Raw genomic sequence first — 16,561 nt, forward strand, 5'->3', positions numbered from 1 at the left:
ATTAACCAATCAGGTGGTTTATAGTTATCCGGACCCCTTGTTTTCCTAATATCCAAGTACTGATTCTTCAAAAACCACTAAATAATAATTAAATACATGTTTAGAGATGATGCGGTGGCGGTTGTTGACGAATTCCTTAAAATAGTGTACTTAATTTTTTTTTTTTGTGAATACGTATTTTAGTAAATGTAAATGTAGTGAAAGTCCTGACGAACGGACAGATATGTCTAAAAACCGGTAGAAAATGAAAAGTCAGTAAATAGTTGTGTAGGTACTGTAATATTATTTATAAAGGAGTTTCTTGTCAAAAATTGACAAAAAAAAATTAAACAAAAATATGTATGGCGAAATCTTTTGAAAATAAATTGATAAATACGTGAACTTTATAAAAAAAAATTGTTTTGTTAAACGTATGCAGGTATATCAATTGCGTTTCTACTTTATGTAAAAAATAAATCATAGGGTATAAGTATTTGAAGTTTGTTATCCCTATTTGAAGAAACATTTCGTTTAAGTGGACCGGAGTGTATTATTGGTTCCTGGTATGTATGTCTTCAATGGAAGACGTTGTCAATACATGTATACATAGTGGTTTTGCCAAACAAAGGGGCGGAGCCTTTTTCTTAAATTCAAACTAATTTATTAATATTTTCACTTTCGCAAGAAAAAGAACTATAAAAAAAGACTTACTTTTATTATGCAATTAGTAATAAAGAAAATTCACATATAAACAACTAATGACACGATAAATTGAATTTTGAATGTCATAATGCTAGTGGTTGATAGTGATGGGTTTTTCGATTATTTAAAAGCAGTAGCTTTAACAGTTACCGTTTTACAAATTAAATAGTTTTGTGAAACAGTTTCTAAATTTTTAGTTTAAAGCAGCGTGGACAAAAAATGTAATACAAGCAACTGCTGCTTTCTAAATGGTCATTTAAGAAACAATTTCACGTATCCTGACTTATTAAGAAGGAGGAATGGGGTAGCCTTGGTTTTGCCCACGCACATTTTTACTGTTATTTTTCGAAATAGTTAATTTCATATCCTGACTAGTTTTTTTTTACAAATGTTTTAGTTTAAAAATGATTTTAGCTGTACGGAAGAATAACTGTTTTGAAAAAATATTTTTTTATTAGTAGCTTTAGTAGTTAGTGAAAAATCAATTTCAAAAAAATATATATCATGTCTACGATTAAAATTACATGGTTTTTTTATTGCTGTTCAATGTCAAAAAACAATAACACTTTATTTTCACACAAAACTACATTTTTCACCATCAATATAACTTATTGTAGTGCTTTTACACCTTAGCAGAAAGGTTTTGTTTTAAGCTCATTTAATTATTAGTTTCAGCAATTTTAACATCCTTACAAGTTGGTACCATATATCACGGGGTAATTACTACAAACTTCTAATTCAGCATTTGTGAGTTACAAAGTAAAAATATATTTTTTTAACCTCGTACATGAATGCCATAAATATACAAGTCATGTATTGAAATCATCAAAATAGAATTTTAATGAATCAGGACTTTCCTATTTATGGCATTCATGGAGGAAGGTACAAATATACGTTTTTAGCCGGTAACTTAAAAATGCTGATTTTGAAGTTAACTAGACGTAGTTATTAACCTACGTATTATATTACTTACTCTTTCTTTTTGTTCTACACAAATATTCGAAACCATGGTCATCATTTAATTCTAATAAACTAAAAGTATGTCTTTACTGGGCAATATTATATTTAACAAAAATACACTTACACACTTAAACATTCACTCTTTAGCAGGTGCATCTGCCGTTCACGAATGGCCTTCAGGCTTTTTTGTCATCGGCCAATTCTTATGCGTCCGTCCTCGCGTGTAAAGGTGTCATTTTATATACCAAATGTTTTTTTTAGAATTTAATCAAAAGTAGAAATATATGTGTTTAAAAAAGATTTTATAAAATAAGGTAAGGTAAGGTACCGTAATTTTTTTTTATTGGACGCTGAGTCTCAGTTTTGTATGAACTCATTACAGGCTATTATTATTTAAAACGACACGAAATATATTCAAGGGCCATTTGCACCAAAACAAGTTATAATAAAGAAAAGAACAGAAAATATTTACACGTTTTATTGTAATATTATGAGTCATTTGTTGTTTACAACAAAAAAAAGTTTTAATTTTAATTGTTGTGAACTCGTCAAAATGAAAAAAAAAATGTTTGGTTAAAAAATATCACTTTAAAAGCAATAATTATTTAACTTCTGTCATTGAATCAATTAACTTTTATAATGGGTCTGGGCTCAAATAAAAAATAATAGAAAAGTTGTTTTCCAAACCTCGTTTTTTTTTCAAATTTTAATTTTCAATTATAATTATTTTTCAAAATGAAAACTTCTCTTCTAAGGGCGCGAAAAGGGCATACAAGGTATACTGTGGGCGTAACTACTGGTATATAGTAAAGATTTTCATATAAATTTTTATGGAGTGAACTGAGTGAAATAATATTGTTTTCTGTCGATCGCAAACATGGTCCTTAAACAAATGTTTCATCGGAGCCGGAAGGACGTCGCATCGTTGAAGTATTGTTGATACATCTACTTACGAAAAACGTGTTATTGTCTATCTTGTAAAATACCTAAGTCACGCGTGCTCGCTAGCCTTCTGCCTCTCCTTATAAATATCGAGAGTTCCAGTCCGTATCTGTGTGAGAACATGGGACAGGAAACAGGGCCGGGGTTAGTACATAGAGTACAGTGGTCAATTGTTGCTCCCATAGAACACTGAAGATTGCTTTGCCAATAGTTTTCACAATAGATTAAAGTCAATTGTTTGTTTTACTCCGCTTGTGACTTATGTACGTTTGTCGATTTCAGAGATAAACATAAATTGAATTTCTTTACCCGACCATTTCATCAAATTGAAAGCTGAAAGTATCACGTTACTTTACATATTACAACCAAAGATGAGAACATTTTAGAGAAAGCAATATGGAAGTTTAGGCCCGTCTATAATTGTCTGAATTAATTAGCCACTTTTCACACTGTACAACATTGACAATTTGATTTCGTTCATGTAGATGTTTTTATTACTTAATTGTTACATGAATGTAAGGTGATCAGTCTAACGCTTCCGGTACTAGTTCAGGGCTGCGACTACAAACGCTATCTTTATCGGTACATACAGAGACGGTACAAAGTTATTACCTCCTTCCATATCCCCTCTATCCTTCCTGCTAACAAGCCTGTAAATTAAGGCTTATTCCTTAAAAAGTAATAATGTAATAAATTGATATATATGCACGAAGATGTGCATATTTGTTTAAAAATTAAAAGCATCTTTGTGAATAACCTATAGTTGAAAATGTTTAAAAAAATTAACTGTAAATATATAATATTTTTCCTACAGAAAACTTAATTTTACTTTGTAGTTAAAATTAAAGACTAATGTTCACTTTTAAATAAAATCCCAGGGATAGTAAAATATTCCAATGGAGGAATAGGGAATTATCACGTTTTTAAATTTTAGTAATAAAGGTCTATGAAATACTTTTCAGTGAAAAATTACATTTTTTGCTAATTAGTACTAAGCATAAAAATGCTTTTAAATTTGTAATTTTTAATTCCCGCAAAAACGGTCATTCCAATGGCCACGCCCACGATTCATGTTTATTTGTTCCTGCCATTGAAATTTGTGTAGAAAAATTTCATGAATCTTGACGTCACAACAACCAAGGCCAAACACGTCGCGTTTTTCTGCTAACATATTTTTTTTTAAATTTATTTTTTACATTTATGTATAAAAACATTATCTACAATATCCGTATTGATTTAAAAAATACAATTAATTATTCTAAATGCATTTCTTATATTTTTATCGGTAATCGTAGTATGTGATATTTCCTTATTTTAAAGCCCACTATTCACCTGTAGCTTTTATAAAGAGCCGGGAAAACTGATGAAAAAGTCAAAATTCGTAAAATTGCCATCAGGACCGCATTTCACGTTGGTCACATGACCCCTGTCAAATCATTTAGCATCACATTTCTGGAATCATCCAATAGCACAAAGTCCTACGGGACGTGTTCGGCCGATTGTGAATTGCTGTTGGAATAAACAACTTAAAAAGCAAACATTTCACGTGAACCTTAGCTGGAATCGAACTCGGGACCTCAAACAAGTGAAGCAAATACGCCAATTACTAAAAAAATCAAATAAATAAATCAAAAAACTTACAACGTCACCCTAACTTATTTACATATTATTTTTTTATTATATATAAATCATAAAACACAAAGTATTTTACAAGTAAAATACGTTGAATTACATTCCCAGGAGTCACAAAAACTCAATTCGGGACATAAATAGTATTAACATTTAGCAAATATCACATATTGAAAACAACAAAGAAACAAAGCAAGTTTAGCACCTTTATAACTAAATATACAACAACAATATATACGCCTAAAACCTTATTATATAGTGGTAATGTCCCCGCTTGGTAAGATTGGAATTAACAATATCGGATCAGAAGACATTCCTAATATAACATGGGAAGAAGTCCAACATGCCATGAGACAGATGAAAAACAAAAAAACCCCTTGCTCTGATGGTATAGCTATCGAAACCATAAAATGTGGGGGAGAAATTCTTCAACAAGCAGTTGTGACTCTATTAAATAAATGTCTGGAAGAAGAACGTATACCAGAAGAATGGTACAACGCAAAGATAATTCTCCTTTACAAAAAAAGTGACCATAAGAAGTTGGAAAATTATCGACCTATTAGTTTGTTATCTCACTTGTACAAGCTGTTCACAAAAATAATTAATAATAGACTCTCTAATAAACTAGACGCATACCAACCGGTAGAACAGGCAGGATTTAGGAGAGGTTACAGCACGAACGATCATATACAGACCCTGAAAAATATCATCCAGAAATATAATGAATACAAAATGTCACTACAACTAGCATTCATTGATTTTGAGAAAGCTTTTGATTCTGTAGAGATATGGGCAGTAATGAAAGGTTTAGATAATTGTAGAGTGGATCACAGGTACTCAGAACTCCTCAAAAACATATATAATAATGCCACCTCTATTGTACAGCTCCATTAACCAAGCGAAAAGTTCCGCATAAGAAGAGGAGTAAGACAGGGTGATACAATATCCCCAAAATTATTTACACTAGCTCTGGAAGATGTCTTCAAAACTCATGACTGAAACGACAAGGGTATTAACATCAACGGCGAACTCATTAGCAATCTCAGATTTGCAGATGATATAGTCCTATTTGCTAAAGATGAGAAAGAACTCGAAAACATGATAAACGAAGTTAATACAGCATCCCTGAAAATAGGCTTGAAAATGAATGCTTCAAAAACTAAAGTAATGAGTAATACAAACCAATCATGTAACATCTTAGTAAATGGAGAAATAATTGAAAAAATTGATGGTTATATATACTTAGGACATGAAATAAAGCTCGGCAAAGATAATCAAGAGGTAGAAATAGAAAGAAGGCGAGGTTTAGCATGGGCCGCCTTTGGTAAGCTCTCATTTATCCTAAAATCTCCGAAGTATTCACATTACTTAAAGAAGAAACTTTTTGATGCTTGTGTTCTCCCTGTACTGACATATGGCTGTGAAACTTTTGTGTTTACGAAAAAAAATTTACACAAATTAGCAGTGACACAGAGAGCCATGGAAAGGAGAATGCTGGGTATTTCGTTGAGAGACAGAAAAACCAATACATGGATTAGAGCAAGAACAAAAATCACCGATGTGGTTCATAGGGCTGCCGACCAGAAATGGAGTTGGGCTGGTCATATAGCCAGAATCACATACTCTAGATGGACCAAAAAAGTCCTGGAATGGCGACCCAGAACGGGTAGAAGAAGTGTCGGCAGGCCTCAGACAAGGTGGTCTGGTGACATAAGACGAGTTGCAGGAAGTGGTTGGATGCGGTTGGCTCAGGATAGGAAAATATGGAGACTAAAGGGGGAGGCCTATGTTCAACATTGGACAAGAGACGGCTGATGATGATGATGATGATGAATGTCCACAAATGGTCAAAAATGATATTTTGATGTTCTTTTAGGACTTTAAATAATCTATGTGTGTAAAGTTTGTGTTCGTAAAGTGTTTATTAACTTAATTATAAACATTATTTAAAAAATATATATAAAACATTGTTGACATTCGTTACTGAAGTAAAAACGATTTTTACTTTCCCCCGAACAAAAGTATGTTTGGGACTTACTAGTTTTACAAGTTAGGCCGACGATACATGATTCACCAAATAGTTCTTTCATTGGGGTCATATTTAACGAGTTATTAACAAATATGTATTGAAAAATGTGAATTAAGTTGTGGTAGTGGTGTTGGAATCGAGAATCCGCAACACTACCACGGGACCACGACCCTGTTATTTTATTACCTATTTATGAAAAAATACTATTGCTACGTTAAATGACAAAATCATTGTGTTTCTTATAAGATGCCATAAGACTTTAATCTTTCAGACACAACGAAGAAGTTCAGTACTACGGGAAATTGGATAGACAAAATGTTTTCTTACGCGCGGTAAAAAATTGAGCTTATAATTAAATGGTGAAGTTTCTCGAAAATTAATGTAAAAATGATTAAAAAGAATTAGGTATAATAAAAATGGGCAACTTTTAACTACGTCACAGGTTCTTCCGAATAAACCAACGATGGTGGTGTAATACATTTCCAGTTTCCAGGAAGCCAACACAACAATTTGCAGAATTCTCTGACGAGAACTTGTATCAGACACATATTTTACACAAAAGTATTAAAAAAATTAAATGAAGTAATAAGAAAAAGAAAATAAAAAAATATAAAAACTAATCTTACGTATAGTACATACATACATTTATTCCAGTAGAGAAAACAGAAGTTCATCTTTTCCCATCGGTTATATTAAAAGAATCTTAAAATAAGAATAATGTAGAAAAACAATAATTAAGCTGATAATACGATATTTTTTATTATTTTTTAATTGACTTAGTTCGATTGACCGGGTATAAAAACATATTAGAAATAATTATAAAAACACTTAACTTCGTCATTTTTACAAGGGATTCATTAAGGAAATAAAATTTTTCTGTTTTCCCCTTTAAAGATTAGCCAGATTTGAAAACATAGTTGATCTTTTACAAAAACAATATTAAATTGAGATAGTTCATATTATTATACTTTATATTACAAACTAAATATTTATAAAGTTACTGTAATATCAAATGCCTTTTGTTTTAAATAAAAAATATGACTAAATACAATGGGTACGCTGCAATTAGTTTTGATGATTTTTTTTTGTTTTTATTTAAACCGAAAAAATATTTCCGAAAAATAATAAAACATATTATTTATTAAGATGTTATCCACATGTGGTCACGAAATATATCATAAGATAGCTGTAGTTTTGTGAAAATTGAAATTATTCCCAATTCTCGCCCCGAATTCCGCTCCAGTTTATTCTATTCAAATATCCCGCCATAACGCATTACAAATTTACCATCCAATCCAAACGTTCCCGCGAACGTTTCGAATAAAGAACACAACGCCCACAGTGGCCTATTGAACCGGGTGCAGCAAAATGCTCTGAATTATTCAGGATGACATTGAACGTATGAGCTTGCTACGGGACGGGACTCGGTCTTAGCCCTGGACGGCGCAATTATGTTCACCCTGTAGATGATTTATACCCTATTCTCGTACACCCGACAAAATATAAATCAATTTTCAATTATTTCAATATTTTATGTCCTCCGAAGTGTTGCATGATTTGGTATGAATAGACTATTCATCCTCTAGAATTATACCACCGTTCTATTTGTAAATATTTCTAAAAACTTTCTCGCCAAAATCTATTTGGGATCAACTTTTTAAAATGGACAGGGATAGCCGGAAGTCCGAGTATTAAAGTAAACATGCTTCTTTTTCTCTTCCTTAATCTCTCCTCCTTTCCTCTTTCCTCTTTATTCATTTTTCCCATTAAGTATTAGCCGGCCTCGTGGTGTAATGGTCAGTGCGTTTGCCTACCAAGCAAGAGGTCTCGGAGTCGGTTTCCAACATGGTTGATATGGAATATTTATTTAAAAGGGTGTTGTCACACCAGAATATTTTATTGTCCCTGGAATAGTACCTAAAGCGTAAGACTGACCATCTAATCTTCATGTAACAAAAAAACTGATCAAGATACGCTGCGATTGGTGCACCGATATTATCACCTTATGCGCCATTAGTTGCGGACAGGGAATGATGATGATGATTGATTTAAAATAAGAGATAAGATTAGCTTATTTTATTTTTATTTTCTATTTAGTATGTTATGTTACTTGAATTATATGATTGAAACTTTTATTTTATTGGTTGGTTGGAAAAAAATGCCATTTAGCAATAAGCCCGCCAATGTTCAATTTACATTATGTAAAAAAGGTAAATACATAAATATACACATAAAATAAACCATAATAAATTTAACGTAATTTTTTTCACGTTCCTAAAGTTAGTCCAATAGCGTTTGTATTTATATTTACTTTTACTCCATTTCAAATCGAGAGCCACTAAAATGTCTCTTACATAATGTATAACGAGTACCCATCGCACCTTTAGGACGAAAATGACTCAACTTTAATAATCAACTTTTTGGGAAATTGCAAGAGAAGGATGTAAATTGTAACATCTTCATATGCTTTCGTCGATTGTTTCGTAATTTTCGAAATAGGCACCAAAATTATACCGAAGGCTTGCTTGAAACCTTTCACAGCAGCTCACCAGGGAGTTGAATCCAGTCCTTGTCTACAAAAATTTGGACAAACTCAAAATATTGTTGATAAATTACCTGGTCCATGAAGAAGTATAGAAATTGAAAAAATAAAATTTTCAGGCGTTGCCTAGTATGTAGGTGAAATAATTCAATTAGATGAATCTCACCTGCATAAATAAAGGTTTCAGCTCTTTAACTTCACAAACATCACCAGATGAAAGAATTGAAGGAATAAAGATTTTCAAATATAGGCAGAATGGTGAATGTTACACAGTGTGTAAAGTGGCCACTTAAACCAGCCATTGACAGGTCATAAGCCCTGTAGATGCCTAGAATTCTATATTACCTCTTCTTAAATGTTCTTCATCTCTGTTGTAATATGTTAATATAAACAGCTCCCCAGGGAGTTGAGTCCAGTCCTTGTCTACAAAAATTTGGACAAACTCAAAATATTGTCAATAATTGTTTTAAAAAATTACACCTAATAACTAATTATTCCTGAAAGTAATCAATGTATAATTTATATATGCTAAAAAAAATATTTTGTATTTCATTAGCGCCCAACATAAATTATTGAAATTCGGGATTCATGCAGACGATAAAATATAGTGTTTTGAAAAGGTTTTAGCGTATTTAGGTGAGTTTTTTTAGGTAATCGATGCGTCTCAATTCTGGCTTTAAATTAATATCGTGTTGTCTCACGCTCAACTACCCTCTATGCTTACGATAAAAAAAAAAATACGTACATGTCAATGCAATGCATGAAATTTAAAATGTTAAAAAAATAAATATGTTTTTTTTATTTGGAATCACGAAGAAGGGCACACATAAAAATTTCCTTATGTGTGCTCTGATAACATTGTTACACAACGTGTAAAGTGGCCACACAAACCACCCAATGACAGGTCATAGGCCCTGTAAATGCCTAGACTTCCATACTCCATCTCTAAAATTTTCTCCATTCCTGTTGTTATTTGTTAATTTAATTTATAAGTTGATTAACACATATGTCTTAACCCTTTGTTTAAATAAAATAAAATTTTGTGATTTCGTTTTTTTCCTAAATAGGTCTGATTAAATATTAATTTAACATTTCCTAGTTTAACTATTCAATGATTTGCGTTTTTTTATGTGTTCTGTGTATTCGAGGGTTATATATTTTATGAAAAATGTACATGATACCCTTTCAATACTCATTCACCGCTAAAATGTCACATCCTGGATATTTAAGTTTTGCCTTTTTCCTCCATCTTTCCTTTTCTTTTTACCTCCTCCTCTCTTCATAGTATAGTGTAGATATTAAGTCAACTTAAACTTCTTAAAAAATACAAATGTTAATCGATATTTTGTTCTGTAATAAAATTATTAGGAAAACAACAATTTGTTCATGAACCACTGATTTTTCTCAAATGGAACGGTTTGGGTAGGTAGGAAGAAATTGTCTGAAAGCAATATGCCCGCACATGCCCGTATATGTATGTAAACTGTATATGTAGGTATATAAAGCGTTTAAACAAATAAATAATATATTTGATTTTATGTTATGTATAAACATGATGAAGGTAACAGAAACTTATTTAATTAAATAACAGTAAGGGATTAATTCAGCAAAGAAATAACAAACGTTGTTTGTACTGTAAGACTCAGTGAGGACTAATGAATTAGGAAACTCAATCAAAGGGAATTAGCCACGCGTCAGTCATTTGGCAAAATTAAATTGGGCTAGTTTACAGCCTCTCTCCTGGCCTTGATTTTACTGACGGAATTGTAAATTTTATTGTTTAATCTCCACCGACCTCCCGGTCCTCAGTCCAGATTATACTATTGTAAGTTAGTAGGTAGGTAGGTACTAAAGATTTTGATCGGACTTCTATTTAACAGCTTCATTTTATGGAGCCATCAAACGCGAAAAGCGACGGGCGATAAAGAAACTCTAAAAAAAACGATTTAGATAACGAGTAAAAATGTATTATTTTGTGAAGAAAAAGAAATTTAAAAGTTTTACGTAACCGATTGTTTTTATTTTCCAGTTGAAAATGGTGACCCCTCGCATGGACCGCGATGGCTACTTCAACATCATGGCCGCTACAGCAAAAAAAAAGAAGATCAACTTAATGCAATCTAAACTACCCAAGATGTCATTCAGTTCCAAACCAAAGTTATCTTCTTCCGAAGCTCGGGGCGGGAAAGGCTCTCAGAGGGAAGACCCTCCCGCGCCGCCTGTCAGTAGCGCGCGAACCGCCGCAGCGGACGGCCGTGTCGCTATGTCGCACCGCCCAGTACTCCGCGGCCCACGCGGCCCCGAACCCTGGATCGATCACGTAAACAACAGGTCCATCAAAACAGACGAAGGCGAAAAGTTCAAAACTAACAACGTACAAAGTGATTTAGACAAACAGAGGTACAATCAAATTAAGCTGGAAGAATATCAATATTCCGACCGGTATAAAATTAATCAGAACGTTCAAAAAGATGACAGTGAGAGATATAAAAATCTTCAGAACAATGCGAGGGTGAACTGTCACAAGCAGAACTCCGTCGAGTTCGTTGCGAAGGGCTCTGCGCTAAACGGGAACCAGGGGCAGGCGGCTCTGGAGTGCTATTCCCCCAAGTACCATCACATCCGTCCGCAGCCTCGCGGGCGGGAGACAGCTGCCAGCCTCGTCAAGTTCTCCAACCAGAGTGTCAGTTTGTCCAAGCGTGGTGATTTAGGTTTCGGTAGAGGCAGTGAAGCGAACCCCGGTGTGGTGTCCAGCCAGGCCGTGTTCAGGAAGGGACTGCCGAAGGAGGCTAGCCCTGTGGTGGTGCAGAGCCATCTGGCCCCTCAGGCCGGAGTCTACTCCGAGTCGCAATTCTCCTATCGCGTCAACGGTCACCCGGGAAATGCGGCACAAGCCTCTGCTGCAGCTGCTTTTTTTGCAAGGTAAACAAATACTTTATTAAACATTTCAATTTAGTAAAAAAATATTCCTTCCCTGCTTAAACTTAATTCTTCTAAAAGTATATGACAATTATTTTCTATGCGAATATAACTTTTTACGTATTATAAGTTTTAGTATCTTTAATCTAGAAATACTTCATCATTGTATAATAAAAAAAGCAGTCGTTGAAAATTATATTCTTAATTTTTAGTTAAGTTTAATAGCTGTTTTCTGTTTTTTTATTGATTTTTTTTTCACGCAAGAAAAAAGTGTAATTTGTTTCTGATATTATTTTTGTATAAGGTTAACTGTTTCTAATGCATACATGTATTTTTTTAACATATTATGTATTATTGTTTATATGTTCTTGTGTTATTTTACTTTATTTTTTAGGGTATTTTGTTTTATAATTTTACTTAATGGCTTGTAAAAAAAAACCAAAAAGAAATATTTTTTTGATAAATTTTATGGTAACATTATTATTCATTGCCTTATTTTATACATCTGCAAACATCATTAACAAAACAAATAATAAAAATACAATAAATTCTAAGAGACCGCGACCACTTCGAAACGAGATGATTTATTTTTATTAAATATTAGAGCACATGCAATCTTGCTTTTCAATTTATTTACCAAGATTGATATCAATATTTGACTATCAAGAAATAAATGATCCCTCGCTGCATATTGATTTGGGTAAACATTGACATTTAAAAATCAAACAGGTGTACTTTATAAATAAAATAACAATTTATAGTAATGCGTAGATACTAAATATGTATATCACGCCAGCAGAAATATACTAAATCGGATATAGCTATCTGTGAGCCGGGTTGTAGTACTGTGGTAGGTTGCGGACATAGTAATCAAAGGTCTGAAGTTCGAACTCCACTCTATCACAACTTGATTTTCACTGAGACACACTCGGAAAGGAAAATTGAGTGAAGATAAATTCGCTTCGTTGCATAGTAGTTGACGCATTCGCCTACCATTCTTGAGGTTCTGGGCTCGATTCCTGGCAGGACGTGAAATTGAATGTGGTTCGACACTGCAATGTTTCGTAGTTGAGTTCTTGAAGCGAAAGACTGATCGCCTTACCTTCCGTGTAACACAAATGATCAAGATACGCTACAATAAGAAAGTTCAGTTTTTTTTTTTTATCATTATTTGTGAATAGATTATTACTAAGCCTATTTAAAAAAAAAATGATGTATCGAATTATCAGCACTAAAGTTTCTCAGCGTTAAAGACGTCTCAAGTTCTCTTCCTTCTCGTCTTCTCGATGAATTCTGCTGACTGGTCTGTTGACTTACCGTAAACCGGAAATCTGTCACCACTCTCTTATGGTTTATTCGGAAGAACTAGAGACGTCGTTCAAAGTAGTTCGTTTTTATTAAAAACCATTTTATCTCAATTTATTGCAACAAAGAGCGAAAACATTTTTGAGAAGGGAATATGGAATCTAGGTATTTACATGGCTTATTTCATTTTTCATTTTCATTTTTTCTTTGCACCACAACAAGCCAGGAGGCCCAATTACACTGGTGAATTACATTATAGAACAACCCGGCTTGAGAAAAATCCCTTTTTTTTTTTTTTGTGTTCTCACCGGGAATCGAACCCGGAACCTTCTGTGCGCGAGTCAAGCGTCTTGACCACTACACCACAGAGGCCGCCATGGTTTATGAACTGATTGGCTGATTTAAGTGGCCACTTTGCACACTGTGTATCAATGTTATTATCAGAGCACACATAAGGGCACGTTTATGTGTGCCCTACTTTGAGATTTAAAATAACTCTCTCTTTATCTTCACCAAAACCAACGGATGGAAGAATTGAAGAAATATAGTTGTTCAAACATAGGCGAAATGGTGAATGTTGGACAGTGTGTAAAGTGGCCACTTAAACCAGACAATGACATGTCATAAGCCACGTAAATGCTTAGACATCCATTCCCTGCTCGAAAATGTTTTCCCTCTCGGTTCCAACAAATCTAGATCTAGATAACTCTTTAGGGGTGAAATCCAGCCTGTCTGCAAACATTTGGGACATACTCAAAACATTGTTAAAATCATTTTTGTGGTTTTTCCCTACATTTTTAAAAAATTTCGACGCACAATGAGAAAATTCAGTGGTTTTATATATATATATATATATTATTTGACTTTTAATTAGACAAAGAAAATTGTTTTTTTTTTAAATTTTATATACCGTATTGTGTTTCTGAAATTACTACGCGTGTGACGTCAGAGGTTCTCTTCTGTTTATTTTCCCTCAGTTCTGCCGATTGGTCCGTTCATGGTAAGTAAAACGGATATCTTTCACAGCCCTCTTATAATTGCTTGATTCATATGAACTAGTGACATCGTTCAAAGTAGTTCGATTTGATTAAAATATTTTTTGTGATTTGTTTCATACGTTTTCAAGAATATTTGAAGTACAATTCAATGCTCTAATTTTTATCGCACGCAAGAAAACATTTTAATAGAAGAATCCAAGAATCCAATTTCCCGCACGGCCGAAGTCTCTCATGAAATGCTCTAAATTTTACCGCGCGTAAGAATATATTTTAGATATAAAATTTCTCGCAGGGCTAAACTTACCCTCATTGGAAAACTAATTTAGCGCCCTATGCACCACTGGGGGAAGGATGGAGTAATTATAATGATGATTTATTGGCTGGACATGACAAAGCGATTCGGTTACGGAATGATGATGACTATTCGGATAACCACTTATCCAAAATTCAAATGTTTGAGGAAAATTATAAAAATATAATATACTTTGTCATAAAAATCAAAATACGTTTTTTTTTATATTTATTTATTACGAATAAGCTATTTTGTATTGGGTTAACATAAAACAAGTAACTTAAAAAAATATGGATATACAAATAGCAGCATTGAAAACTGTCACTTTTGTCACCTTATAGTAATTATGCCGCGTGACCTCTCTTTGTGAACACACTTACGCTCATTACGAAAACTACATCTGAATATGCAAGTGCATACATCACATTAAGAAGGTAATTTAGGTGTTGTAATCTCATTTTAAAACATCCAGTTTCCTCAAATACCAATAGCAAACACTCGTAACCACATGTTTGTAAATGAGCTCATTTCTACGTGTAATTGAAACAAAAATAACTGAATTATGGTAATGAAACGTTTTCCACTTATTTTAATACCGATATCATCATGTTATTTAGGAAAAATCAAGAGTGTTTTGAATATAAAATTAACCGTTTGTTTTGTTTCCACAAGTGTTTTACCGAAGAGCCTTGTTCTTTTAACACCGAATCATAATTGTAAACTTCATCATAGTAAATCTTATCCAGTGTTAAAAATAGTACAATATTAAATTAATTAATTATGTCCAAATGTTTGCGGATATGTTTGTCGGCCTCGTGGTGTAATGGTCAGCACATTTGCCTACCATGCAAGAGGTCTCGGGTCCGATTCTTGACATGGTTGATATGCAATAATATTTAAATGGGTGTTTTTACACTTAATGAATATTTAATTGTCCCTAGACTGGTAGCTAAATCGTAAAACTGATCACTTTACTTTCATGTAATAAAAATGATCAAGATACGCTGCGATTGGTGTACCAATGCATTGCTCTATACACCATAAGGTGCGGAAAGGGAATGATGATGATGTTTGTGGATAAGGCCGGATTAGCCCAGGGAGTTACAATGATGAATATTAAAATATATTGCAACACTAATAAAAACAAATTTTAAACAAATAAATAAGTAAGCCTAAACTTTCATATTCTCTTCTCAAAAATGTTTTTAAAAACAGTAAATATGTTTGTATTTCTGTTCCTTTTTTTATGTAAAAATCTAAGTAAAAAGCTTAAGGTACATATGTAGAATCTTGTGAAATAATAGTATATTGAAGTAAAACAAAACTTGTATTTTGCGTATCGAACATTCAGAAATCTTGCCTAAAAATAAATTATCCTACCTACTTGTAAGCCTCTAAAATAGTGGCTTAGCGGGATATTCCTTTAAAAAAAAAATTAAAATCTTATTTCAAAAATGATCCAAAAAAATTGCAATTATAAGTGTACTGATGAAGTAACCTATGCATTACTAGGTAAGGATGGAGAAATTATTAAGTGAAGATTAAATAAAGGAACGTCAAAAATTATATCTAAATGGAGACAAGATATGTTAAACATTGTAAAAATATAATAGTGGGCTACAATCAATGAAACTTTAAAAAATTTATAATATATGTTATAATCGACCAAAATATTAAATGGAAATAACAAATAGATTCAATGTGCAAAAGACAAAGAAAATTATTCCACATATTTTTAAAGCTTAGAGGTATTTTATCGACGGGTCAATTGAAAACAGTTTATTATGCTCTAGTACAGTCAATCATTCAATATGCAATAGTTGGATGGGGAGGGGCTTATAACGCTCATCTTAGACCCTTAAAAGTTCTACAGAAAAAAATCATTAAAATAATACATTATAAACCATCCTTGTTCTCAACTACCGAACTGTTCAAAGAATTTAATGTTTTACGAGTGGAGGATATCTACGGAAAGTGCTGTATGCTCCAGGTGCATAAGCAGAGCCTCCCATCAGACCGTATTACGAGAAGGTTGAGAACAGAGAATTAAAACTACCACGGCCAAACATCATTATACTTACATAGGACGGAAGCTTTTCAATATAATAATTTACCTCAAAATCTACGTCAAGAAATAAATTATGGAAAATTTAAGGATAAATTTAAAAAAAGCTACTGGACATAATTAACATTAACTGTAATTTGAAAAAAGAGATGTATGTTTAATATGTTTCTGTGTTAATAAATTTTGTGTTTTTATTTAA

The 16,561-nt window shown here is 32.8% G+C and overlaps 1 protein-coding gene across 1 annotated transcript in view; it reads left to right on the forward strand.

Annotated features, from left to right (window-relative positions):
* LOC148283606 (uncharacterized) overlaps positions 1-12,151 on the forward strand; it is a 251,422-nt gene extending 239,271 nt beyond the window's left edge. Inside the window, exon 4 of the mRNA XM_088243574.1 lies at positions 10,813-12,151. Within this exon, the coding sequence (XP_088099700.1) occupies positions 10,813-11,709 (897 nt within the window). The 3' untranslated portion in view covers positions 11,710-12,151. The remainder of the gene's footprint in view (positions 1-10,812) is intronic.
* The last annotated feature ends 4,410 nt before the right edge of the window (positions 12,152-16,561 follow it).

The sequence above is a fragment of the Micrasema longulum genome, unplaced genomic scaffold (assembly GCF_059751315.1).
Source record: "Micrasema longulum isolate JH-2025_06_02 unplaced genomic scaffold, ASM5975131v1 h1tg000216l, whole genome shotgun sequence".
Taxonomy (NCBI): Eukaryota; Metazoa; Arthropoda; class Insecta; order Trichoptera; family Brachycentridae; genus Micrasema; species Micrasema longulum.